We start from the raw sequence: 27,328 nt of genomic DNA on the forward strand, positions 1-27,328 counted from the left end.
GACAGCGCTGTCCAAGATGAGAAATGGTGCAGTCTCGATTCAGTCAACATCCCCAGCCCAATCCCGGACGTTACTCGCTTGTGATTGGCTGGGTGATATTCCTGTTTCCCTCACTCCCCATAAAAGCCTCAACATGGTCCCGGGGATTACTTTCCATTGCTGTCTCATCATGCAGTCAGACAACAAGCTCTGCGCCAATCTACAATGGCGAGGTGTTCATTTCATGTGCCACATTTACAGGGGACCCAAAAACAGGGTTGCTACCGGTACCCTCATCTTGGCCGTTGAGGGTAATTGATTGCCTGAGAAGGTGAAGGTGAAGGTTTACTGCTGTGACATTAGACCATATGTCTCTCCCCCTATGTGGTGCTCTAAGTGCTGGAACTTTGGGCACGTCTTCCCACTGCATTTCCAACACCACATGTTGAGACTGTGGATGCCCGCTGCATCCAGGTACTCCCTGTGCGCCTCATCCCACTTGTATCAACTGAAGTGAGCAGCACTCCCCCAGCTCACCAGACTGCACAGTACTCCAAAAGGAATGGAAAGTCATGGAGTACAAGACCCTAGACCAGTTGATTTACCAAGAGGCTAAATGTAAATTTGAACAATTACACCCCATTTGGTTGACATCGACGTACGCTGCAGCTACATTACCATCGCCATCACAAGTACGTACTTCGGTAGCAAGAACCCTCCAAATGCAGGGGACATCGGTCCCCTCCCTCCAGCTGGAGAAGCAACAGCCTCCTCAGGCTCGTCTCGTGCAGAAGAGTTCCCGTGGGACCTTCTCTCCCACAGTGAACACTCGCCAGTGGCTAAAGAAGCAAAACCTGCTGGACAAAGAGCTTCACGTTCTTCCTCCATGCCTGAAGCTACTTCAGAGAAGTCCTCCCAACAAGCCCCTAAAGAGAAGTGAGAAGGCAAACAAGGACGTCTGCTAAGAAAAAGAACCCTCCAGTGGCCTCAACACACCACTACCTACGAATTCTGCACCTGCAGATGAGATGGAGATCCCAGCATCTCCTGAGAACCTGGATCTCACTGATGCCTCATCCACAATAGGAATGGATATAAATTCTCAATTGGTGGCAACAGGTGAGCCTGAGGCGTAACCTACCTCCTTGCATGCTTCATGCCTTCCCAGCCTCACAATAATGTCCTCCTCCAGTGGAACAGCTGCGGTTTTTTCGCCACCTGGCTGAGCTATGGCAGCTGTTCAGCTTTACACCTGCTTTCAGCATTTCCCTACAGGAAACCTGGTTCCCGGCAATGTGGACCCAAGCCCTTCATGGCTATAGGGGATATTACAAGAATCGTAGTGACTATGAGTGTCATGCGTGGAGTTTGTGTCTATGTTCTGCACCCAGTATGCAGTGAACCTGTGTCCCTTCAAACCATTCTTGAAGCTGTGGCTTTCAGGATAAGGACGACACAGGAAATAACTGCCTGCAACATATATCTTACACCACATGGTGCTGTACCCCTGAACGCATTGGCTGTACTGATTCAACTATTCCCTAAGCCTTTCCTACTTCTGGGAGATTTTAATGTCCGTAACCCATTGTGGTGTGGCACTGTGCCTGCTGGCTGAGGTAGAGATGTCGAAGCTTTACTGTCTCAGTTCGACCTCTGATTCTTAAATACTGCCCCCCCCCCACACATTTCAGTGTGGCTCGTGACACTTACTCGGCCATTGATATATCCCTCTGCATCCGAGCACTTCTCCCATCTGTCCACTGGAGAGCCCACAATGACTTGTGTGGTAGTGACTACTTTCCCATCTTCCTGCCACTCCCCAGCGCCATTCCCCCGGACGTCTACCAAGATGGTCTTTAAACAAGGCAGACTGGGAAGCTTTCACCTCTGCTGTCACCATTGAAACTCCCCCACATGGTACCATCGATGTGGTAGTTGAGCAGGTCTCTAGAACGGTCATTTCTGTGGCAGAAAATACGATCCTTTGTTCTTTAGGGTGCCCACGGCGAAAGTGGTTGCCGGAAATCGCGGAGGCCATGCAAGAGCATCGGCAAGCTCTATGGCTACATAAGCAGCACCCTTCCATAGAGCTTACTAATAACTTTTGAAGGACTCGTGCCTGCGTTTGCCAGTTTATAATGAGAGGCACCCATATGCCTTGCTCATGTTTTGGCATCAAGCAGTCAGGCCTGCAAGATAAGTGGTCTGCCAAGTGAGTGGTTTCATTCTTATTTATCGAGTAACATGAGCTCTAATACTCACAATTAAGTTACAAATTATTCTCCTGTTTGAATATTATGCAACAGAAACGGATAACACACATCTGACTATCAGTAATTTACACAACTCTGACTGTTCACTACGCACTGGCAATACCACATTTTCTTTCTTATTCAACGGCTTTGGTCAACACGTGGCCATCGAATTGAATATGAACGGCGCACACATTATAAATTCTAGATATCATGACAACATACTATTCGAAGGAAAAGGCCACCAATCTTTTACTTTTCACTATCTTTTTTATTGCGATAAATTCTATAACCTAAACACACCATTAAATTTTCTACAATTATTCCACATGAGAAACTCCGCCCAGTGGGCATGGCTTTACATTGGTGATTCTCTATCTTATGGTCTCGAAATTATCTAACACTATAGTGCACTTTCTGGATAGGATGCAAAGTAATATTAAGAACATATTCGTCACACACGCGAGTCCTCAATTGATACCATGGATGAGTACTTCCCTTTATCCTTTGTCTCATACACAGATTGAGACTCGCACAATACTCACCACATGGAAGTACTCGTCTCTAATTTCAAGTCCTGCACACGCCATTTCTTAAATATTTCCAACTTATAGTACACACGCCAGTAATTCAGCTTAACTTTAGCACTCGGAAGTATTTCAACTTATTGTTACACGTGGCTTCATTGTGACTGTTGGTCACTTCCGAATATTACTATGATCCCCTTAATATTACCTGCCTGACATTTAATTCTCCCCACAAAAGTTCCTGAAATAGAGAAATTATTATTCCAAACTACTCTTAAGTATTCCACATGCATACCATTCTCTCCACTCTTTTGTCTTTACGGAGCACACCTAAGACAGGTCTTACCAACACAAGATCCAGTGCCAGAGTCTGAAAACATGGCCGTTCTTCAGGTCAGCTCGCAACTCCATCGTGGTGGGGGAGCACTATATTGGTCAGCTACATTTCAGGCGCTCAAAGCTCCGGTAAATTTCATCTCTGTGGTTCCACCAAAGGTGACCAAAGGACCATCTCAAAGATGATCATATATTGCACATTCACTATCTGCGGTTAGCAGACGACCATACATTCATTCATTTCGCAGATCTCACCAAACTGGATATAGGGATTTATTTTGTGGGAGTGCACATGTGATCAGTTAAATAAATAAATTGTCCTTCTTTCCTCCACTGATATCCGGCTTTGGTGAATTAAGTGCAATTGCGTTATTATCACAAAAAAATATGTTATGACAGGAATAACGAAGAATGTTGTACCTATTTTCAATGTCGGGTGGTACTGTACCCTTTCAATAAAAAGACGGAAACAGATGTGTTGGGAGAGGTACATGCCACCATTGGGTGCCATACATCACCTTACAAAGTCTGGACGAAGATCTGACATGTTTGTGGGTACCAGAGCCCGACAGGTGTTACTGGCATTAACATCAATGGCGTGTTATCTACTGACGCAAACACAATTGCCGAGCTCTTTGCTGAGCACTATGGTTGAGCCTCTGCATCAGAGAATTATCCCCCAGCATTTCACACCCTCAGATGATGGATGGAAAGGAAAGCCCTCTAGTTCACTGAATGTCACATTGAACCCGATAATGCTCCATTTTCAGTGTGACAGTTCCTCAGCATCCTTGCACACTGCCCTGACACAGCTCCTGGGCCTTATCAGATCCACAGTCAGATCGTCAAACATCTCTTGTTCGACTACAAGACACATCTCCTCATCATCTTCAACCGGATGTGGTGTGATGGCGTCTCTCCATTGCAATGGCAGGAGAGCACCATTATTTCAGTGCTCAGACCTGGTAAAAACCCACTTGATATGGATAGCTATTGGTCCATCAACCTTACCAACGTTCTTTGTAAGCTGTTAGAATGTATGGTAAGTTGGCGGTTGTGTTGGGTCCTGGAGTCATGTGGCCTACTGGCTCCATGCCAGGGCAGTCTCCGCCAGGGTCACTCTACTGTTGATAATCTAGTTTCCCTAGAGTCTGCCATCTGAACAGCCTTTTCTTGATGCCAACACCTGGTTGCCGTCTTTTTTGATTTGCAAAAAACTAAGGACACGACCTGGCGACATCATATGCTTGCCACATTATATGAATGGGGTCTCTGGGGCCAGCCCCCGATTTCTATACAAAATTTCCTATCGATCCGTACTTTCCATGTGCAAGATGGTTCCTCCCATAGTTCCCTTATCCAGGAGAATGGGGTCCCGCAGGGCTCTGTATTGAGTGTATCTCTATTTTTTAGTGGCCATTAACGATCTTGCAGCAGCTGTCAGGCCATTGGTCTCACCTTCGTTGTATGAAGACGACTTCTGTATTTCATACTGCTGCACCAGTAATGGTGTTGCTGAGTGGCTCCTACAGGGAATCATTCACAAGGCGCAGTCATGGGCTCTAGCCCACGGCTTCCAGTTTCCAGCTGCAAAGTCGTGTATCACACACTTCAGTCGGTGTTGTACCATTCATCCGGAACCAGAACTTTACAGTGAGTGGATCATCATTAATGTAATGGAGACATATCGATTCTTATGACTGGATTTCGACGCTCTATTGATGTGGCTTCCTCGTCTTCATCAGCTGAAGCAGAAGAGCTGGCAGCACTTCAATGCCCTCTGCTGCCTGAGCAACACCAGCTGGGCTGCAGATCACTCTACGGTGCTGCAGCTCTACAGAGCCCTTGTTCAATCCCATCTTAACTATGGGAGTCTGGTTTATTGTTTGACGGCGCCCTCAGCATTACATTTACTCGACCCAGTGCACCACTGTGGCGTTTGACTGGCAACAGGAGGTTTCAGGACGAGTCCACTGACCAAGCCGGAATCCCTCCATTGAAGGTTAGGCATGAACAACTGCTCACCAGTTACGTTGTATACATTCATAGTTCTCCTGAGCATCCAAATTACCATCTCCTTTTCCCATCCATGGAGTTTCATCTCCTGCATTGGAGGCCCAGGTTAGGGCTTCAGATTGCAGTTCACATCCGATCCCTTCTGTCTGAAGTGGAGTCCTTCCTTTTACCACCTATGCTCGAGGTCCATTCACGTACACCTCCATGGTGTACACGGAGGCCGAAGCTTTGCCTGGACCTCTCACAGGGCCCTAAAGACTCGGTTAAGCCTGCAGCTCCCTGCTGCCACTTCGTCTCGATTCTTGACATGTAGCAGGAACGTGAAGTAGTTTACACTGACAGCTTGATGGGTGATGGTCACGTTGGCTTTGCGTATGTTCATGGAGGGTATATTGAACAGCACTCCTTGCCAGACGGGTGCAGTGTTTTGACTGCAGAGCTACCGGCCATTTCTTGTGCTCTTGATCGCATCCACTCATGTCCTGGTGAGTCGTTTCTTCTCTGTACTGACCCTTGAGAAGCCTACAAACTATTGACTAGTGCTACCCTCACCATCCTATGGTGGTGACCATCCAGGAGTCCATGTATGCTCTGGAATGGTCCAGTCATTCTTGTTGTTTGTGTGGACCCCAGGCCCGTCAGAATCCCAGGAAATGAACTTCTCGACAGCCTGGCCAAACAGGCTACATGGAAACCACTTCGGAGATTGGCATCCCTGTAACTGATGTGCGATGTTTATTGCACCATAAGGTTTTTCAGGTTTGGGAGATGGAATGGCATAATCTCACTATGCACAACAAACTGCATGCCCTTAAGGAGACTATGAATGTGTGGAAGACCTGCCTGTGAGCCTCTCATTGGGACTCTGTGGTTATCTGCTGGCTTCGCATTGGCCATACGTGGCTAACACATGGCTACCTCCTCTGTCGCGAGGACCAACCTCGGTGTCACTGTGGGTCACATATGACTCATCCACATCTTGCTAGATTGCCCACATTTAGCCACTCTGTGGCAGACTGAGGTCGCCACCTTCCCTCCATTTTAACTCTGTTGCACTTTTGCATTTATTTGTCTTCGTGGTTGTCTTTCCTACATGTGTTCATCTCGCCTTGTTTTCTTGGGGTGGACATTTTAATGTGTTGCATAGTGGCTGGCTCATCATCTCCCATTACTGTGTTCATGCAGCCCAGACCGTGTGCTCTAGGGTTTTAATACCTTCTTCTACTTTTCCTTGTGTTGTATGTTTTCCCCATTTTTTATTTGTTTGATTCGTCTTCTTTTTAGGTGTGTTGTTGGGTGTTTTTGTACCTTGAGCCTTGCTTCCATCAGGAAAAAGGGACTGATGACCCTGTAGTTTGGTTCTTTTATACCCAAAACCAACCAACCAATCAACTTTGCTCTTCATAATATTGTTACTTTCTATCCAGGATTTTCCATTACTTGATTCTATAAAGTATGTTACTTGCAAGACATCAGTGATGTAGTTGAGCCTACATTGAAATTTGGGCCATAAGTCTAATATTTTGCAGCTACGACCAACTGAAAGCACAGTTTTTAAAGATGCATGTGCACAAGTTGTCTGTTACTGCACCCCATTGGAGCCACATAATGCCTGAGCAACAAGTACTACACTGTTGAGTGTGGAAAGTGTTTGTGAAATACTGTTTTGATGTTGCTTTTATGTTTTGTTCATTGTGTAAAAGTGTGTGGTTTCTGACCTGTAACATGAGACAGAGATCTTTACTTTAAATATTCTTACGTTGCAATTCAAAAATGTAGTGTAAATGAATGAAGGCTATGTTATTGCAGTAGTATAGCTATCACTGTTTATTTTGAATTTACAGCTGGAGGTTCACTGTTCTTAACATGATTGGTATGATCAAAGTTTAGATCAAAAATAGGTAACTTAATTTCATAATAATTCTGAAGTTGGCTAGGCTACTCATTTTCATCTTGAGGGTGTACATAAAGTATAGGAACATATTGCATTTTGGAAAGATATTCTGAAAGCCTGAAAAAAAAAAAAAAAAAGATTTGCAAACCACATGTGACCCATCAGACATCAATACGGCAATCAAATTCTTGCCATATCCATCCTAGCATGTCTCTCATACGCACTCCACATTCACTTCAGTCACACTGGGATGTTCACTTCTATTTGCCAGGCACATGCAATCAGTCGTAATGAATTTGTTGTGTCAGTGGTAAATGGGCTTCCTTGTTGGTGGCTTCTTACTGTACTTGGTTCTAAACATCTGTTGAACAGCTGTAGCGCACTTGTTTTCGTCAAATTCTAACACACAGAAAGCTCGCTCTGCACCTGAACTTGCCATGTCTGCAACTAGTGCCAACTATCAGCAAATTACCAAACTATGCTGTGGTGGTATACATCAAAAAAACATTTTGTTGTTTCTCTTCAAAATGACACATGTATGATATCTGTACAATTATTGGTTCTTGTGCAATAAATAATTGTTAAGTTTTCCCAGACTTCATGTGCTCCCTGTAATACACTACTGTTTCTAAAAAGTAACACATCCAGAAGCAGTGGTCTGCACCATGCCATGATAAGAGGACTGTAGAACAGTAAAAACATATGTGATTTAAGTGGCAGAGAGGTGGTGTGCACATAGGCCCTGTGGCCCTCCTTTGTGTGGCCCTCCTTTGTGTGGCCCTCCTTTGTGTGGCCCTCTTTTGTGTGGCCCTCTTTTGTGTGGCCCTCTTTTGTGTGGCCCTCTTTTGTGTGGCCCTCTTTTGTGTGGCCCTCTTTTGTGTGGCCCTCTTTTGTGTGATAGGGCAGGTCAGTGGTACACAGCACTTGGTGCAGAGATATCATATGAAATAGCAACATGTAATCAAGTGCCACTATTCCTTGCCAGTTTCACAAGGTGGAATATCGGTTTTCAAATGGGGTAGAATTATTGGTGATTCTGTCATGTTGTGTCTCACACAAGGCAAACTGCATCAACAGTGAGGCCGATGGGGAACCAGTGGAGAGGATGCTGGAGGACACGATGTGACCATAGTGTGAGATGACCACTATCTTGTCTGCTTGCAAGGTGTTACAAGAATTGCATAGTGTAGCAAGGTGACACTTGCAGCAAGTGGTTTGAAAAGTACAAGTAATGCACAGAAAAGGAAAATTAACTAGGGGTAGTTGGCAGGACATTGAAGGTGCGATTCCGAACACGGCGACAGCGACCGATTGCGGCTGCAGAAGAGAGATGGCAACGCTGCTGCCTGCAGTCAGTGCATTGCGGAACGCAGCGACAGACAAGCTATGCAGTTGCCGGGAACAACTGCGTGGGGCGAGATGTCTTAACATCACCGCTGTTATTGCGCTGTTGTTGGAAGAGGAAAACAATGACATTTTATTGTTGCATTCCAGGAAAAGACGAAAGCTGGTAATGCCTTTATATAAAAGTAGAACTGCAGAAGGTAGTTAACAGCACTGATAAAAGACCTTTGTTAGGTGATGTAAATATCTTCAGGAGTTACTGCCATTTAAATAAAAGACAGTTTAATTTCGTGCTCAGTTTTATTAAAGATGACATAATGCCACAGTGCCTAAGAAACGCAATAAGTGTAGAAGAAAAATTATATTTGACGCTGAGGTAAGTCCACAAAATGTTGTGCATTATTAGATTGTGCTGCAGTTCCAAGGCTTTGTAAGAGAATTGTGGAGGTTGAAGGGCTGCTGTTATCTCGTGGCTGATGTGTGTTGCACTGTGCAGCCATTATTTCATAATCAGAAACGATCATACTAATTTTTCTTTTGACTTCTGCCTTATAAACTGGAGGTAAACTCCTTACAACGGTGCTGATGTGACGGAAAAATAAGTCAATATCATCATCTTTGTGTTCCATAAACGTTTTTAATAAATGTTGCCTAATTTCGTCCCTTTCTTTCCACATTTTTAATATTGTATCATCATTACTACGAACTTTACTGCGTTTTCCTTTTCGTGCGGCACATAATGTTCATCGTTTGTTACCACAGATGTTTCACCACTATTTCCTATTGTATGTGTTTCTGCCGTATCTTCTTCCTGTGATGCTGAAAGGTCCAGTTGATGAGTTCAATCTCCACTGTCTTCTTGGCTTTCGTGTATTGTTGTCTGCGATGACGTCAATGTAATATTTGTTCCTCCACATCTGTGTTGTGCAACACTGTCAAGGAACAATAACTGTTCGTGTGTTTTTGTTTTTGAAGTTTTTGAGGCAGCAGAGTCTGTTCCTAATTTGCTTTTCTTCTTGAACCTCGGTAACTGTACCTCAAAAATTTCCACTCCTTCATACAGTCATCATCTGTAAATGGAAATTATATTAGCAGTATGTTTTCGTTTGTTTCAGATTCTTGGTCACAGGCGACAGTTACCGGTCTTTATCATTTGCCTATCGTATATCACCATCTTACGTATTAAGAGTTGTTAAAAATGTTTTGAAGATATTAGGAATAAGGCTGCTGCCCATGTTGATGCCACCTTCTACCGAATCAGATTTCAGACGTATTGAAGAAGAATTTTGGCTTCAATACCTAATTGTGTAGGCGCTATAGATGGAAAACATGTTCGCATAATGGCATCAGAGAAAAGTGGATCTCTGTTTTTTAATTAGAAAGATTTTTTCAACTGTTCTGATGGCTATTGTGGACGCAAATTGTAATTTCATTAGCGTTGATGTCGGCACTTATGGAAAAGAGTCTGATAACGGTATATTTCAGAAATCGGCTGTGGGCAAGAAAATAGCCGCAAAGGAGTTTAATATACCTCCACCAAAATGTTTGCCAGGCACAAATGTGATATTACCACATTTCCTGATAGGAGACGAAGCGTTTGCTCTCATTGATTTTATGATGAAACCTTATTCAGAAGAGTTGCTGCATCACATCGAGACAAACACATCCACAATTAGAGATTATGCCGTGCTCGTCGAGTGTCAGAAAACGCCTTTGGGCTATTAAGCCAAGTATTTAGGGTATTTTATAGTCCTATTGCTGTGGCGCTTGAAGTGGCTGACGACCTCGTTTTGTCGGCAAGTTGTTTACGCAATTTGCTACGAGACAGTTATCTTGAAGAAAATGGTATACCATTTTATAGCTATAGTTTTAACGAAGCAACCAGCCAAAAAAACATGCATAGCTTTTCTCGTTTTGGAGGATTTCTAAACAGCAGTGGTTTTGAAATTAGAGACAAACTTAAAAGATTTTTTCTCCAACGAATACGGTTCTGTGACGTGGCAAGAGGCAGCAGTTAACAATGGGTTGTGAATAACAATGGATTGTAAATAATGGTTTATGTAAGACGAAACATATATACTGTTGCCTTTTTAACATCTTCATATAATAATTGTTAGTGCACATATGGATCTATTTGTTAGTAAATAATTAGTTGAATATACGTACTTGTTTTATTTAGCTCTTGTGCTATAGCTTTCCAGACGTTATCTTTCACTAAAATATTTTTGTCTTCTTCATGCCCTGCGTCATAAATTACAGAATATTTCGCCACATTGTTAATTAACTTTTCTTCATCGGAGTCCGAGAAACTCACTTTCACTGACTTGGGTATGTTCAGCCAGTAAAAGCAGTCTCCAGTCGCTATGCAGTTCGGCGGCAGCGGCACTACTGGTTCCTGACCGGATGTGCGGTCTGCCGCCAAAGCAGGTATACGGCGGCAGACGACGCTGCCGCCGCGTTCAGCATGCCTCACATTGCAAACAATGGCAACCAGTGGTGCCGCCTGCAGCCGGTCGGTGCAGTCTGCAGTCGTGTTCGGAATTGTACGTTCAGAGGAAGACTTCATGATGGTGGATTGGAACATATATCACAGAAGGAAAGGTGGTTCATGTACAGCAGCAACCAATGCAAGTGAGTGGAATAATGGTGGATTGGTTTGATTGATCTTGTGAAAGGACATATGTCTATAAAATAACAAGTGTCCTGAATGACAACATATGTGCCCTGTAGAGTACAAGGCTCTAACAACATACCTTGTGTGTATCTTCTGACAATATTACAGTAAAAATAAGTAACATGGGATAAAACTAACTACAGCTCTGTCTTCATCATTCATGAAAAGGTAGAATACACACTGCTATATTATTAAAAGAGAATGGGAAGTATGATAATTCAGTTGAATATTGAGTAGTAATACTGATAGCATGATTCAGGATCATGTATGCAGTACAGAAGTGTGTTCAAAAGAAGGATTCAAGGACATAAATATGTAAATTAAGTTAAACCTGTACAAAGAATACCACACCTTGATGCACAAGGAAAAGTCAATTTACGTGATGAACTCCACGTAAATAGGCGTGCTAGCCAGACAAAGGGAAAGTAAGACAGATGGTACTTCATGGAAACAAGCTACTTTCAAATATGAAATCCAGTCAAAAGAAATGTGTCAAAAAACATTGCTTGACATATTCTGTATCACCCAGCTATGGAAACTCTCTCTTCAACATAAACAGGAAAGTGGACTGACCACTCCTGAAGATGGTTGAGGAAAGTATTTATGTAGACCACATACCATATCAAATGATGACAGGTCTCTAATTCAGGAACTCAGTTTGAGTTTCTCATAGTAGGAGTAAATCTTCGAAAGCATGTCTGTGAAGCAGTATATTGCTCCCTCCTACGTATATCTCGCGAAGAGACCATGAGGATAAAATCAGAGAGATTAGAGCCCACACAGATGCATACCGACAATCCTTCTTTCCACGAACAATACGAGACTGGAATAGAAGGGAGAACTGATAGAGGTACTCAGGGTACCCTCCGCCATGCACCGTCAGGTGGCTTGCAGAGTATGAATGTAGATGTAGATGTACCACAATCTTAATCTCTGCAGAATGTATTGATTCTTTATGATCGCAGCTTCAGACGAGATACTAATGCACAACATAGGACTTACGTCAGTTGTGTCATGCAAAAGCAGACCGAGCATACACACTGCTAAAAAACAAAACAGAAATGGCTACAAAGGAACAACAATATATATGGTACATGTGTGGACCTACAACAGGTTCTGCTTTGTCATACATTGACACATTCCACGGTGTTCTGCCAGAGAGAGCTGCCATCATATAATTTCATGGTTCATCACTTTGGTACTTAACTGACACAGTAAATTTAGGGGATGGATCTGATGCAAGCTGTGGTTCAGCCAAAATAGTTTACTGTTTGGCACATCAGTAACTGGAGAGATTTAGCACTTTATTTCGATCTGGTTAGCTGCAAGTAATGTGTAGAAAGACGTAAAAAGTTTATATGTTAGTCGGTTTCCTACCTTGTGACAGAAACTTCGCAATGATTGAGAAAAGAAAGTGCCAAAAGCTATGGCTCCTTTAGAATGGAGGCATGTCATAGCTTAGGCCTCTGTAGAACCTTCAAAATTGACCATTAAGGAGATGATGGAAGACCTCAAGGGCATGGGATACGTTGAGCTGGTTCTCAAAACATCATCTGGTGTGCCTCTGGTTGAGGTTATGCAGTGACGATCCTTGAGACATAAGCATGCTTCATCCATGTGAAAGACAATTTATTGTGAAACATGGTTGTGAACATGAAGTAAAACAAATTCAGTTGCCTTTTGTCTGTTGGTTGCTTTACAATGGGGTACTGAAACTTGTAAGGAGGAAAAAAGGGTCTACTGGATGTGACAAAATAGATGGAAACAAAATACAGGCATTTTATAAAACCATTCAGTGTGCCAACTCAGTGGAATGTGCCAGCTTTGGGTCTCAACTTGATAACAAACTTATTTTCTGTTACTTTTTTTTAGACGAATTAAGCAGTCTGCAATAAATGTTGGATTGTATCTTGTTATAATTTACTTATTCAAAACTTTCAGATTCTAGGCAACCTTATCGTTACAGTAGAGTACAGAGTGATCTGCAGTAGTGCTGTATATCAGTTGCTATACACTGTATTTCCATTTTAATAGTTATTTATTTTCTAAAACCTATCCTTAGTGCAATTTTAAAAAGCACAACCAACTATTTTCAACAGTCTGCATCCACAAGCAATACGTACCTGCTATTACATTATTATTAATGGTTCTTGTCGATTTCCTGAAATCTCCGAAATGTGCCGTACAGCTTTATTCATGGACATGCATCAGTTTTGCTATGATTATGTGCATTTATAACGTGACACTATTTGAGAATATGATTGATTGGTGCCTTCTTCCAATCTTTCATAGCTGCAGAGACATTTGATAAGCTACTGTTAGAGGAGGAACGAGTTCAGTGTAATATAAGTGATATTACTTAATTTTATCCATTGGTTTTTGGTGTTTCGTCCTTGACTGTTTTACTTTCTTAAAATGAAGAACAAACCGCCTTCAGTCGTAAGTTGCGTTTATTTATTGCATTATGCATTTCGAGCCATGGAGGCTCATCTTCAGGTGCTTTTTAGTGATTTACATCAGGTTTTTTAGTTGTTTGCCTGTTGATATTACATTTTTGTGTTACAACATGGTGTATTGTAGATGTAAGTTTAACAGCATTAATAATATGAAACTAACTTACGGTTTAACTTTGTATGATGTCTGCTTCTGTTGTGCAGTTGGTATACACAATACACATCTTTGGTTTTGCAGTACATACTGGGATATATACATGGTCACACACTTTTTCGCACATTGTTGTAGCAGAACGTAAACATGCCAAAGTTTCTCGTTCATACAGATGTTCTACTTCTAAATATAATCGATTTTCTTGTTCCACAGTAGATAATATGATATAGTATTATAAGTACACAGGTATTATTAAAATAATTATTTGGCACCATGTTATAGGTTGTCAGCTGTTTGTACTATTATTGATTTGATTCCTCAGGAAAGAAAAATAAACTTTTAAAGGTGTAGAAAAAATTGTGGCTGTTAAACTCTGTTTGTTCATGCAACAAGTTTTCGGAATATTTTTCTTTGTTTAGCATTATTTCTAACTGTTCTGATAGATTAAGTTTTGTACTGTTGGGTTCTGTGTGAAGTACAGTTAGGTTGTTGTGCATGTTGTCAAGTCTGTGTTTATTAATATACATGGTTTAGTCGAAAGGCATTGGTGTGTTCTTTATACCTTGTGTGGAAGATTCTTACAGTTTTTCTTATGTAAAATGCAGGGCAACTGTTACATTGTAATTTATATATTCCACTGTGTTGTGTTGTTGTCGTGTTTGTGTTCACTGTGTGAGGTAAGTGGTATCCAAGTTTGCTGTTTGTGGAGAAAGATATTTTAATATATATATATTTTTTTGAATAAGTTGGCTATTTTTTGTGATACTGTGCCTAAGTATTGTATGCTTGTGAAGATTTGTTTTGTGTAGGTAGTTTTCTTTTCAGTGTTTTTGTGAGTGATGTTGGTCTGAATTTTTCTAGATAGTCTATCAATTAATTTTACAGAGTAACCATTATTTACTGCAATTGTTTTGATAGTATGTATTTCTTGTGGTATGAAGATTCATGTATTGTGATGTCAGTGTAGGTTTGTTTTCGGTAGATGTACAAGTTATGTTCTTGTTGTTATTTAACAATTGTGAGGTCTAAGAAATTTATGGATTGATTTGTTTCATGTTCTGTTGTGAACTTTATTTTATTGTGGAGTGAGTTGAATGATGTGAGGAGTTCTTCAAGTTCATCTTTAGTACCATCAAATAAGAGTAGTGTGTCATCTACATATCTCTTGTAATACAGAATTTTTTGAACAAGTTTATTTTCTCCTTTGAAGATCTTATTCTGTAAGTGGTTGATGAAAATGTTTATGGATCTTTGGCTGTGCTCTGAGTTTGGAGGCAGTGGCATTCATTAATGTGCAACTTTTTATTTGTTTATCAGACAGGAGGAAGTTACATTGGGTAAGCATTTTCTTCAATTTTTTCTGAAACTTAGTGGTTGGATCATGGTTGAGATCAGTAATGTTATTTTCCGAGAAAAAAATAAGAGTTTCAGGAATGTAATCATTTTTGTAAAGGATGACCATGGAATTTCCTTTATCTGATTCCACAACAAGAGCATCATGTTCATTGAGTTTGTGTTTCAGTTGTTTCAACACTTCGTTTTCTTCAAAAGTTGGATTGGAATGTTGTTTTGCTTTCTTCTCTTCTTTCTGGGTATTTTCATTAACATTGTGTGCTATGGGTAACTGCATTTCAAGTTTCCCAGCTGACATTTTCATCAACCACTTAGAGAATAAGTTTTTCAAAGGAGAAAATAAAATTGTTCAAAAAATTGTGTATTACAAGAGATATGTAGATGACAAACTACCCTTATTTGATGGCACTAAAGATGAACTTGAAGAACTCGTCACATCATTCAACTCACTCCACAATAAAATAAAGTTCACAATAGAACATGAAACAAATCAATCCATAAATTTCTTAGACCTCACAATTGTGAACGAACAACAAGAACATAATTTGTACATTTACTGAAAACCAACTTACACTCACATCACAATACATGAATCTTCAAGCACCTGAACACACATAAGTATGCTGCATTTAGATCAGTGTTGAACAGGGCACATCCATTACCTATAAAACCCAAAGAACTAACACAAGAAATAGATACTAACAAAACAATTGCAGTAAATAATGGTTACTCTGTAAAATCAATTGATAAACTATCTAGAAAAATTTAGACCAACATCACTCACAAAAACACTGAAAAGAAAACTCCGACACAAAACAAATCTTCACAAGCATTCCATACTCAAGCGCAATATCACAAAAAAATTAAAATATCTTTTTCCACAAACAGCAAACTTGGATACCACTTACCTCACAGAGTGAACACAAACGAGCCAATAACACAACACAGTGGAATATATAAATTACAGTGTAACAGTTGCCCTGCATTTTACATAGGAAAAATTGTAAGAACCTTCCACACACGGTATAAAGAACACACTGACACCTTTCGACTAAACCATTTTGAAAAATCTAAAATAGCTAACCACATGTATATTAATAAACACAGACGTGATGACATCCACAACAATCTAACTGTACTTCACTCAGAACCCAACAGTAAAAAACTTAATCTACTAGAACAGTTAGAAATAATGCTACACAAAGAAAAATATTCCGAAAACTTGTTGAATGAACAAACAGAGTTTAACAGCCACAATTTTTTCTACACCTTTAAAAGTTTATTTTTCTTTCCTGAGGAATCAAATCTATAATAGTACAAACAGCTGACAACCTACAACATGGTGCCAAATAATTATTTTAATAATACCTGTGTACTTATAATACTATATCATATTATCTACTGTGAAATAAGAAAATCGATTATATTTAGAAGTAGAACATCTGTATGAACGGGAATCTTTGACATGTTTACGTTCTACTACAACAATGTGCGAAAAAGTGTGTGACTGTGTATATATCCCAGTATGTACTGCAAAACCAAAGATGTGTATTGTGTATACCAACTGCACAACAGAAGCAGACATCATACAAAGTTAAACCGTAAGTTAGTTTCATCTTATTAACGCTGTTAAACTTACATCTACAATACACCATGTTGTAACACAAAAATGTAATATCAACAGGCAAACAACTAAAAAACCTGATGTAAATCACTAAAAAGCACCTGAAGATGAGCCTCCATTGCTCGAAATGCATAATGCAGTAAATAAACGCAATTTGTGACGGAAGGCAGTTTGTTTTTAATTTTATGAGTGATAGTGTATGGTCATTTCATATGGTCCAGGTGCCTTTTTTCTATTAAGTAGTTAAACAGAAAACCAACAGAAATTGATCATCTCAAAGTCTGTCATTTTGATGTTAATGCCGGTACTGAAAGGAGGAACTCCATTACAATATTCCGTGATGAAATAAATTTGGATGAGCAAATTGATTATTTTGGCCTTGTGCCTGTTACCTTCAGTTTGTGCTCCAGTAGGGTCGGTCACTGATGGTGACTTCAGTCCTGCTACTGACACTGTGAGCTGACACCTTACTGAGGAATCTCAATCAAGATGCATAATGTTAATGCTTTGAAACTGGTCCTATGATGTATTGAGTTTCAAGCTAGTGCACAAAGCCAATGTCGGAATGTACCTCTACGGTCCCATGCGTGGGTCAAGGCCATCCACCACCGAGTATCTACCCTGTTAAAAGCACCAGCTGTGTCCACTAGTTTTTGTCAGTCAAGCAACATCTGAAAGTATGAAGTTAGGCATATATTGCAATAGTTAATGCATACATAAAAAAGTTGTATAAACTGATTTTAAATGCAGTGAAAACTAAATAATAAGTAAATCTAAACACAGTGGCAAATTTAAATTGAATGGTGTGTACTGTCAATGGCCATACTTAAAATCATTAAATTGAATTATATAGGTTCACATAGCAAGGTGGAACACTTCAGATTGAAGATAATGCAGTTCAGTTATGTGAATAATTATGAATATTTGACAGATTTCCCAGTTACATAAGCTAATGTGAAATCAGAACTAGAATCTAAATTCCAACTATGTGTTAATATAAGGTCATCTTTGATCCTGTGTCACTGTCTGTCTAAGATCAGTACAAAACAGAACTATCACTTGCACAAAGTGAAAGTTTGTCAGTGACAAAAACATACAACAATTCAGTGTAATGAGAAAATGGGAAGATTGTCATGTTGTGCTCAAAATCCTATCACCCATACAATTTTAGAGAGTTGAAATGTCACAACTGGTTGGTTGCCCAGAGACTTGTGTTCAATTACTGTCTGAACCTACGCAGATGTAACAGTAACAGTTCACTGGCCCAGACTACATGAGAAACACCAATATATTACCATAGATGATGAGGCACAGCAGCACTGCTTATTTAAAACCTAAACAAACCATACCATGCTAGTCATCTTCAATGCATTGTACAAAGTAAATTAAAATAATGAGAAACACCAATATATTACCATAGATGATGAGGCACAGCAGCACTGCTTATTTAAAACCTAAACAAACCATACCATGCTAGTCATCTTCAATGCATTGTACAAAGTAAATTAAAATAATGATGATTGAAAGTACATGTTTTTGTTGAAACCAAACAACTGGAAATAAGTGCCTTCCCCTACTGGTCACTTTAGAACCTTACCAAACATTCTAAGATAAATATTACATTAAATATCAGTGAAAATATGATAAACTGCCATCATATGTAGCTGTTAAGATAAGTGAATAGAAGGAAATATTTCTATACAGACAAGTTTGTCATATCAGATGAGATAATTTCCTGCTTATTTACATGGTGCTTTAGATTGCTATGTAACATATACCTAGTTTGAATTACAACCAATTGAACTGGACCCATCTTGATCACACTGCATAATATTTAATTTGTAACAAAAAAACCTAAACACAGATTCACTAAGGATGATTGACTTGATTTGATTTTGGCAGGGAAGCTAAAACAGCTGTGGTATAACCTGGCACTGCCTGCACCAAAACAGTTTGTGTGGTATTGCTGCCTGTATATCGTGTAAAGCTGACCAGTGCCCTTAGATAGTGCAAGGAGTCCCTTTGCCAGTTCTTTGTTAGACACAATTTCTTCACTTCTAGTTGCCCTGAGAATTCTGTCTTTCCTGCTCTCCAATGCCGTGCATTCGAAGATTAGGTGTGATGCAGTTTCTTCCCTGTCATCACAGACACTACATTTCGGGTCTCCTTCCATTATACCCATTGTATGTAGGTGTTTCTTGAAGTTCCCATGGATGGTCATCAGTTCAATCATGAGTTTAATCTCTTTCCTGTTCAAGCCGTGGATTACAGAGCTTCTTTTAAAACATGGCTTTGACATCATTACCTTACCATGATTTTACTTACAGACCTTGGTTCAGTATTCTATGTGCTGTCTTCTAAGCCAGTTCCGTAGTTCTAGTTGGATCATAGCCTTGGTGATTGTCAGGACAGGTTCCAGTCCAGTGAATGGAGTCTTTGCCTTCAACCTGGCCAATCTGTTGGCTTATTCATTGCCAGCGATCCCCAAGTGGACAGGGACCCACATCAGTTTTATCCTATTGCTTCCCCCTAGCTCCACCAGAGCCCTGTGACATTATGCAATAATGTTAGATATTGTTGCAGGAGCTGCCAATGAGTTCAGGGTTGCCTGGCTGTCTGATTAGATGTACATGCTATGGTACTTGGAGCACCTATGAATATTCTCCTCTACACACACCCTGATTGCAGTAATTTCAGCTTGGAATACCGAGGCCAGTTTTCCTAGAGAGATGATGCCCACCAGTCTTGGCTGAACCCCGTAAAACCTGGTCCCAGTACCTTGGTATCATTTCGACCCATCAATGAACCAGTGTCCCCCGTATGGTGTCGAACTGTTTTTTCCCACTGCTCTGTGCTTCGAATTATAATGTAAGGCTTGTTGAAGCAGTTGGGAGTTACTATATAGTCGGCTGGCATTTCCCCAGCTATTCCTATATTTGCTTCACTCACTATTTTAGTGTGTGTGTCTGGATACCCCAATGAGATGCAGGTTTTACCAGTTTTGAGTCTGTATGCACCAGATGCTGCGTCCATCTTAACATTAAGGTATAGTGGAGGCATATCCAGCATGGCTTCCATCCCAGCGGTTGGTGTGCTACTAATTCTGCCTGTTATGGTGTAGCAGGCCGGTCTCTGCACCTTAGCAAGCTCCTTAGCTGCAACCTTCTTCCACGACACCACAGCCCCATATGAGGCCCTAAGTGTAACCACTGTCATGTATATCCAGTGCATACCTCACGGTCTTAGGCCCCAGTTTTTGCCACAAGCCCTTCTGGTACTCACTAGAGTACCTTTCACCTTGGAGCAGTGCGCTTCGTGTGAGGAGTCCAAGCTAGTTTCTCATCTAAGGTTACCTCTAGATATTTCACTATCTCCTTCACAGGTAGAGTTTCATCAAAAAGCTTTGGATTCCAATTTGAGTGTTGGATATGCTTCTTTGTGATTTGTACCACAGCAGTCTTCTTAGGGTTACCCCTTAGGTCCTGTTTAATGCACCAGTGTTGCACAATGTCTAGTGCAGCTTATGCCATATTCCCAATGTGTCAGTTAATTTGCCAAGTATTACTATGAAAAGGTCACCTACATATCCTTCGCAAAGGCATTGTCTGGAATTTAGTTCCTGAGTGAGCTCGTTCATCACTAGATTCCACAATAAAGTGGACAAAACTACTCCTTGTGGACAGCCTATAGTGGTTTTAATTACCATCTTTTCATTCATAATCGTGGCTTCTACGCTCCTTCCACTATGCATGGCCCTAGTCCACCTACACATTATGGTCACAAGGTCATGCATCTCTGCTGCCCTAAACATGGAATCAAAGGCTGTGTTACTAAAAGCCCCCTCGATGTCAAAGAAGATGCAGTGGGCTATCTCTTGGAAGTGAAGTGCTTTCTCCACCTTTCCAACAAATTGGAGAGCTGTGTCACATGATTTACCTGGTTGATATGTGTGTTAGTTTGAATGTAGAGGAGCCCTAGTTAGCCTACTCTCCCCAACATGTACATTAACCAGACTGATTGGTCTCATATCCTTGGCCTTGGTATGATCAATTCTCCCTGTCTTTGGAATAAAGAGAACCTTCACTGCCGTCCAGGCATTGGGAATGACTCCCACTGCTAGGCTAATCCTGAATAACCCGCACAGGACTCTTACAAGATTCTCTCCTACTTGTTTCAAGAGAGCTGGAAAGATTCCATCTGGGCCAGGTGACGTAACTGGTTAGAATGTTCCAACCGCCCAGTGGATTTTACTGAAATCGACACTCCTTGGCCGATTTCCAGTCCTGTCTTCCAGTGCCTGAGAACCATTGTGTTCTGGTATATGTTCTGAAGTGCAAAATGGCTAAGCAGGCATGGCTAGAGGACAAATGTAAGGATGTAGAAGCTTATCTCACTAGGGTTAGATAGACACTGCCTACAGGAAAATTAGAGAGACCTTTGGAAAAAAGAGAACCACTTGCATGAATATCAAGAGCTCAGATGGAAACCCAGTCCTAACCAAAGAAGGGAGAGCAGAAAGGTGGAAGGAGTATATAGAGGGTCTATACAAGGGCGATGTACTTGAGGACAATATTATAGAAATGGAAGAGAATGTAGATGAAGATGAAATGGGAGATACGATACTGCATGAAGAGTTCGACAGAGCACTGAAAGACCTGAGCCAAAACAAGGCCCCGCGAGTAGACAACATTCCATTAGAACTACTGACAGCCTTGGGAGAGCCAGTCCTGACAAAACTCTACCATCTGGTGAGCAAGATGTATGAGACAGGCGAAGTACCCTCAGACATCAAGAAGAATATAATAATTCAAATCCCAAAGAAAGCAGGTGTTGGCAGATGTGAAGATTACCGAACTATCAGTTTAATAAGTCACAGCTGCAAAATACTAACGCGAATTCTTTACAGATGAATGGAAAAACTGATAGAAGCTGACCTCGGGGAAGATCAGTTTGGATTCCGTAGAAATGTTGGAACACGTGAGGCAATACTGACCTTACGACTTATCTTAGAAGAAAGATTAAGGAAAAGCAAACCTATGTTTCAAGCATTTGTAGACTTAGAGAAAGCTTTTGACAATGTTGACTGGAATACTCTGTTTCAATTTCTAAAGGTGGCAGGGGTAAAATACAGGGAGCAAAAAGCTATTTACAATTTGTACAGAAACCAGATGGCAGTTATAAGAGTGAAGGGGTATGAAAGGGAAGCAGTGGTTGGGAAGGGAGTGAGACAGGGTTGTAGCCTCTCCCCAATGTTATTCAATCTGTATATTGAGCAAGCAGTAAAGGAAACAAAAGAAAAATTCGGAGTAGGTATTAAAATCCATGGAGAAGAAATAAAAACTTTTGAGGTTCGCCGATGACATTGTAATTCTGTCAGAGACAGCAAAGGACTTCGAAGACCAGTTGAACAGAATGGACAGTGCCTTGAAAGGAGGATATAAGATGAACATCAACAAAAGCAAAATGAGGAAATGGAATGTAGTTGAATTAAGTCGGGTGATGCTGAGGGAATTAGATTAGGAAATGAGACACTTAAAGTAGTAAAGGAGTTTTGCTAATTGGGGAGCAAAATAGCTGATGATGGTCGAAGTAGAGAAGATATAAAATGTAGACTGCCAAAGGCAAGGAAAGCGTTTTTGAAGAAGAGAAATTTGTTAACATCGAGTATAGATTTAACTGTTAGGAAGTCGTTTCTGAAAGTATTTGTATGGAGTGTAGCCATGTATGGAAGTGAAACATGGACGATAAATAGTTTGGACAGGAAGTGAATAGAAGCTTTCGAAATGTGAATGCTGAAGATTAGATGGGTAGATCACATAACTAATGAGGAGGTATTGAATAGACTTGGGGAGAAGAGGAGTTTGTGGCACAACTTGACAAGAAGAAGGGACCGGATGGTAGGACAGGTTCTGAGGCATCAAGGGATCACAAATTTAGCACTGGAGGGCAGGGTGGAGGGTAAAAATCGTAGAGGGAGACAAAGAGATGAATACACTCAGCAGATTCAGAAGGATGTAGGTTGCAGTAGGTACTGGGAGATGAAGAAACTTGTACAGGATAGGGGAGCATGGAGAGCTGCATCAAACCAGTCTCAGGACTGAAGACCACAACAACAACAACAACAACAACAACATATGTTATCTGCCAGAGCATATTGAGGAAAACGCGTTTTGAGTAGTAGTTCCAGTGTCTCATGTGCTGTTTCTGTATTTTCCCCATCCTCCTTCCTCAACATACCTTCTGGGTTAGTTGGTACTGTAGTGAGGATTTTGTGAAGCCTGGTTTGAGAGCAGCACCTCCCCATGCTGGTCACTTTAGGAACATTCTATGATAAATATTACATTAAATATCAGGAAAACATGATAAACTGCCATCATATGCAACTGTCACAATAAGTAAATACAAGTGAATATTTCTACACAAACAAGTGTGTCATATCAGTTTGAGATTATAATTTCCTGCTCATTTACATGGTGCTTTAGGTTACTGTGTAGCACATACCAAGTTTGAATTACAGCCAATTGAACTGGACATATATTGATCACACTGCATAATAGTTAATTAGCCAGAAAAGTACATAACACACATTCCCTAAGGATAAGAGTGTAGTGTAAAATATGCTGTCTTTTGGTGTATGGAATTGTGGAGTATATTTAGCTCTGGTCAAATTAATTGAGTAGTTTTAGTCAAATTGTAGACACCCTGGATCCAGTTCAGTTCCAGACAAACTATGTCTTCACTGTACAGTTTGATGTATTGTTTATGCTTGTGGCAGTTTTGGGTTACCAGTAGTACAATTTAGCATTATTGTAATCAGTGTTTATAAGAATTATTTAATGAAAAACTACACAGTGCTATATTTAACTCTTGAAGTTGAGATGCACAGTTTGATATAGTACTGTTGAATTCAATTTTAGTGTTTTTCTATGTAATATTTGTGAATAATATTTTATAGCTGGAAAGTGACAAATTAACAGTTAGCTATGCAACTGATTTTTTGAGAGATCAGTCAGCAGAGTTAGAATATTTGATTTGTGTAATCCTTTGTTTATTGCTGTTCCTCACTTATATTTTGGTCACATTCACCTTTTGTTCTTCAATGAATTGATGAGTATGTTTAAATGTGTGACAAAAATTCTACTTGCCATCATAGCATTAACCTTGGAAAAGTCCTAAAATTCCTCAAACATACTAGAGCAAAAGTTGTATGAATGTGACTTTAAATACTGCCTCACAATTGATGGCTTTTTCTCACAGGAAAGTAGTCCCAAAGGATAGCAGGTTATCAGCTTGTCTCTTCACTAGGGAGGAATATAGTTCACCAGAGCAAAATATTAAATGTGTATCTGTTTGTGTTTCAATGTGAAGGGGACCACACCGACGTTCAGGTCGAAAAAAATCGATTTTCGGTTTTCATCATATTTCGATAGATTAAGGTTTTGTTTAAGTACTCTGAAAAGGATTTTGCTGAAAAATTTTTTTTAAAGAGCATTTTCTTACCACGTGTGTTTATGTGCCATGCCCACTTTTCTGTCACACATTTTTCTGCATATATTTTAGATCTTTATATCCCGTACATTGTACATTAGGGATTTTTTTTTTACTCCCGAGTGTGTTGGCTATCCTTGGAATGCAACGGTCAGTATTCTTTTGTTTCTCCTGTTTGTAAACAACGCGCTTTCTAACACATGGTTAGTTTTGTTCAAGTGTGATTGTGAGTAGTTGTTATACTTACGTTTGCAGTGCTTGGTTACGTGTGTTTTGTTGTGTTAATTGAAGATGACAAAACGTAAAGGCATTTTCAAGAAACAATAATTGAGAGGAAAGAAGTTTAGAAAGCTTGCTGTGCAGGAGGTTATGTCGCCTGGCAACGATGTTTCTAATTGTAATTCTTCAACAAGTGATTCATCAAAGAAGCTCTCACCATTTCAAGAGAGTTGCAATAAATTCACTGTAAGTGACAAGGAGTGCAGTTACATTATTATAAATTTAAAAATATTATCAGATGTAATTTCTAAATTTGTACAATGTAGACAGTGTGGTGAGTCAGAGTGAAAATTTGTCAGTGCCAGTGGGAGAAAAGGCCTAGTAATTGCTTTAGATTTAATTTGCACTAAATACTCAGCTATGATTTCATTTATGAGTTCTTCAAAACCAGATGCAAGTGGCCCTTATTAAATCAATACTAGGTTAGTTTATGCCTTACAATCCATTGGCAAGGCCATGGCTGCAGGGAAAAAATTTTGTTCAGTGATGAACTTACATCAACTGCCAAATAAATTTGAAGAACTGACTGCAATATTAGAGAAAGCTGAATGTGAGGTCAGTGAGGAAAGCATGAAACTGCCTGCTAGGGAAGCAGTGGAACAAAATGATGGATGTTTGAATGTTGCAGTTGCACTTGATGAAAGTTGGCAGAGTAGTGATTGCCACGAGTGTAGACACCGGTAAAGTGTTAGATGTGGAGATAATGTCTAAATATTGCAAATGTTGTAAAGTCAATGAACATAAAGAACAAAACTGTGTGGCTGTTTTTAGAGGAACAAGTGGTGGTATGGAAGTTCATGGAGTACAAGAGGAGTATGGTACACCAAATATTTGGGCGATGGTGACAGTAAGGAATACAACAATGTGGTGTTCTCATATGGAGATGCCATTATTAGCAAAATAGAATGTGTAGGCTATATTCAAAACTGTTTGGGAACAAGGTTGAGGAAAAATTATAAGATGGGAAATTGTTGACCGGACGGGGTTAGTTAACTAAAACTGAAATAGAAAACTTGCACGTATACTATGGGCAGGCAATTAGGAGAAATAAAGAAAATCTGGAAGCAATGAAGAGAGATGTTTGGACCATATTCTTCCATAAGTCTTCTACTGATGATAAGCCATGTCATGGATTGTGTCCATCAGGTGAAAATTTGTGGTGCAAATACAATAGGGCTCAGGCAACTGGAGAATCTTATTCTCACCAGCATTCTCGTCCTGCTGCTGTTATTACAGAAATTAAACCTATTTTGAGAGACTTGGCTCATCCTGACCTTCTAAGGAAATGTCTGCATGGCCAGACACAGAACCCAAATGAAAGTTTCAACAGCATAATTTGGAACCGCCTTCCTAAAACTGTATTTGTAGTGATGCATACAATGAAACTAGGGGTTCATGATGCAGTTATTACATTCAGTTGCGGTAATACTGGAAAGTGTTGGGTACTGAAAAAGCTGGGAATTATCCCTGGTGAAAATATGATCACTGGGCTGCAACATTGCGATAAAATGAGGATAGCCGATGCAGACAGGTCTGCATCTAACAAGGCCAAGAAAGCACGACAAACATCCAAGAAGGTGAAAAAGAAGCTGTAAGAGCAGCTAGAGGCCATGCCATCATATGCAGCAGGACAGTTTTAATTAACTGTAAGAAACAAATTTCAAAAGTTTTATCTTTTAAGTCAATTTCCTGCAAACTAAAATTTTCAGTACATATGCCCCATTATATCAGAAACTACCGTAGATAAATGAATGAAATTTTCAGATACTCTGCATAACATAAAAAGCCACCTCTGGTACTAAATTCATTAATATTCCCCCATTAGGAAGTGCACAAAAAATATTTTCTGCAGAAAAAACTTAATATTTTTTGTTAGTAAATTAAAAAAAGTATTTCTTAAAAACTATAGAATGGATAAAGTAGATTTTAGTACAATTGACTCTATTAGCATCATGTAACATACAGTACAAATATTAAGGTCCTGCATCAAATAGTTTTTTCAGAGATGGGTCAAATACTTTCCTGAATTAACATGGGTTAGATAGGCAGGGTGTGGTCCCCTTAAATGAGAAATGTTCAGTGTCAATCAGTGCTGTGCATTTTATGTTACATTCACATTAGTCTCACTTGTAGTATTTGAAAGTTGGAATGCATGATAAATTTTCAGTTACCTTAATTATTTGTTCAAATTAATTTCCAGTGGTGCCCACAAAGACTTTATACCATATATTATGGATTGCAAAGTTCGTTTGTTTCTTCAAAAAATTGCCTCCAAATTTAATATAACAAGTCCAGTGTTTGAGTCAAAAATCCTGGTTGCCATAAAAATTGCCATATAGGCAATGCTGCAGGAAATATATTTCTATCTAGCAACATTGGATTTAATTTGGCCACAGCAGTGCACCGATGCAATGAACATAAGTTACAGGGATTCACAAGGTTGCTAACAGTGTCTCCCTCGTGCCTTGAGATCACAAACCCAGAACACTGTCTAGCCTGTGATGCATCATTGCAGTCTACAGTGCCAGTGAACTTGAATTGAAAGTGATTTGTGTTATTGGTAACAGAAGAATATTTTCTTTAGTAGCTAGTTTCACAATGGAAAAAATAAAAGGTATTCATATGATGTAGGCTATAAATAGAAAGTAATAGCGTGTGCAGAACAACACGGAAACAGAACAGCTGAGCAGCATTTCAGTCATCCAGCAACAGAAAAAAACCATTTGCTATTGGCAGGCTAGTAAAGAAGAACTGAAAAACTTGAGGAAGGCTAAATGTGCAAATAGAGGACTGAATGCAAAATGGCTAAAACTAGAAGATGATGTATTGAAATGGATTCAAGCACACCATCTAAATGGTATTTGAATTGCTAGAAAAATGACTCAAGTAAATGCTTGTAAGCTAATGCTACAGTGGAAATTAACAGATATTCTGGGTGAAAATGTTTGGTGCTAC

General features: G+C 40.0%; 1 protein-coding gene across 6 annotated transcripts in view; it reads left to right on the plus strand.

Moving 5' to 3' along the window:
- LOC126427400 (zinc finger protein 708-like) overlaps positions 1–27,328 on the plus strand; it is a 181,102-nt gene that overhangs the window by 118,444 nt on the left and 35,330 nt on the right. The window contains exon 6 of one of the 6 annotated variants that reach the window (XM_050089758.1): positions 9,464–9,594. The exons of the other annotated variants lie outside the window; for them this stretch is intronic. Within the exon in view, the coding sequence (XP_049945715.1) occupies positions 9,464–9,544 (81 nt within the window). The 3' untranslated portion in view covers positions 9,545–9,594. Of the gene's footprint in view, positions 1–9,463; positions 9,595–27,328 lie in introns of those variants that run through there. 6 annotated transcript variants of the gene reach the window in all.

This window comes from Schistocerca serialis, chromosome 11 (genome assembly GCF_023864345.2).
Source record: "Schistocerca serialis cubense isolate TAMUIC-IGC-003099 chromosome 11, iqSchSeri2.2, whole genome shotgun sequence".
Classification (NCBI taxonomy): domain Eukaryota; kingdom Metazoa; phylum Arthropoda; class Insecta; order Orthoptera; family Acrididae; genus Schistocerca; species Schistocerca serialis.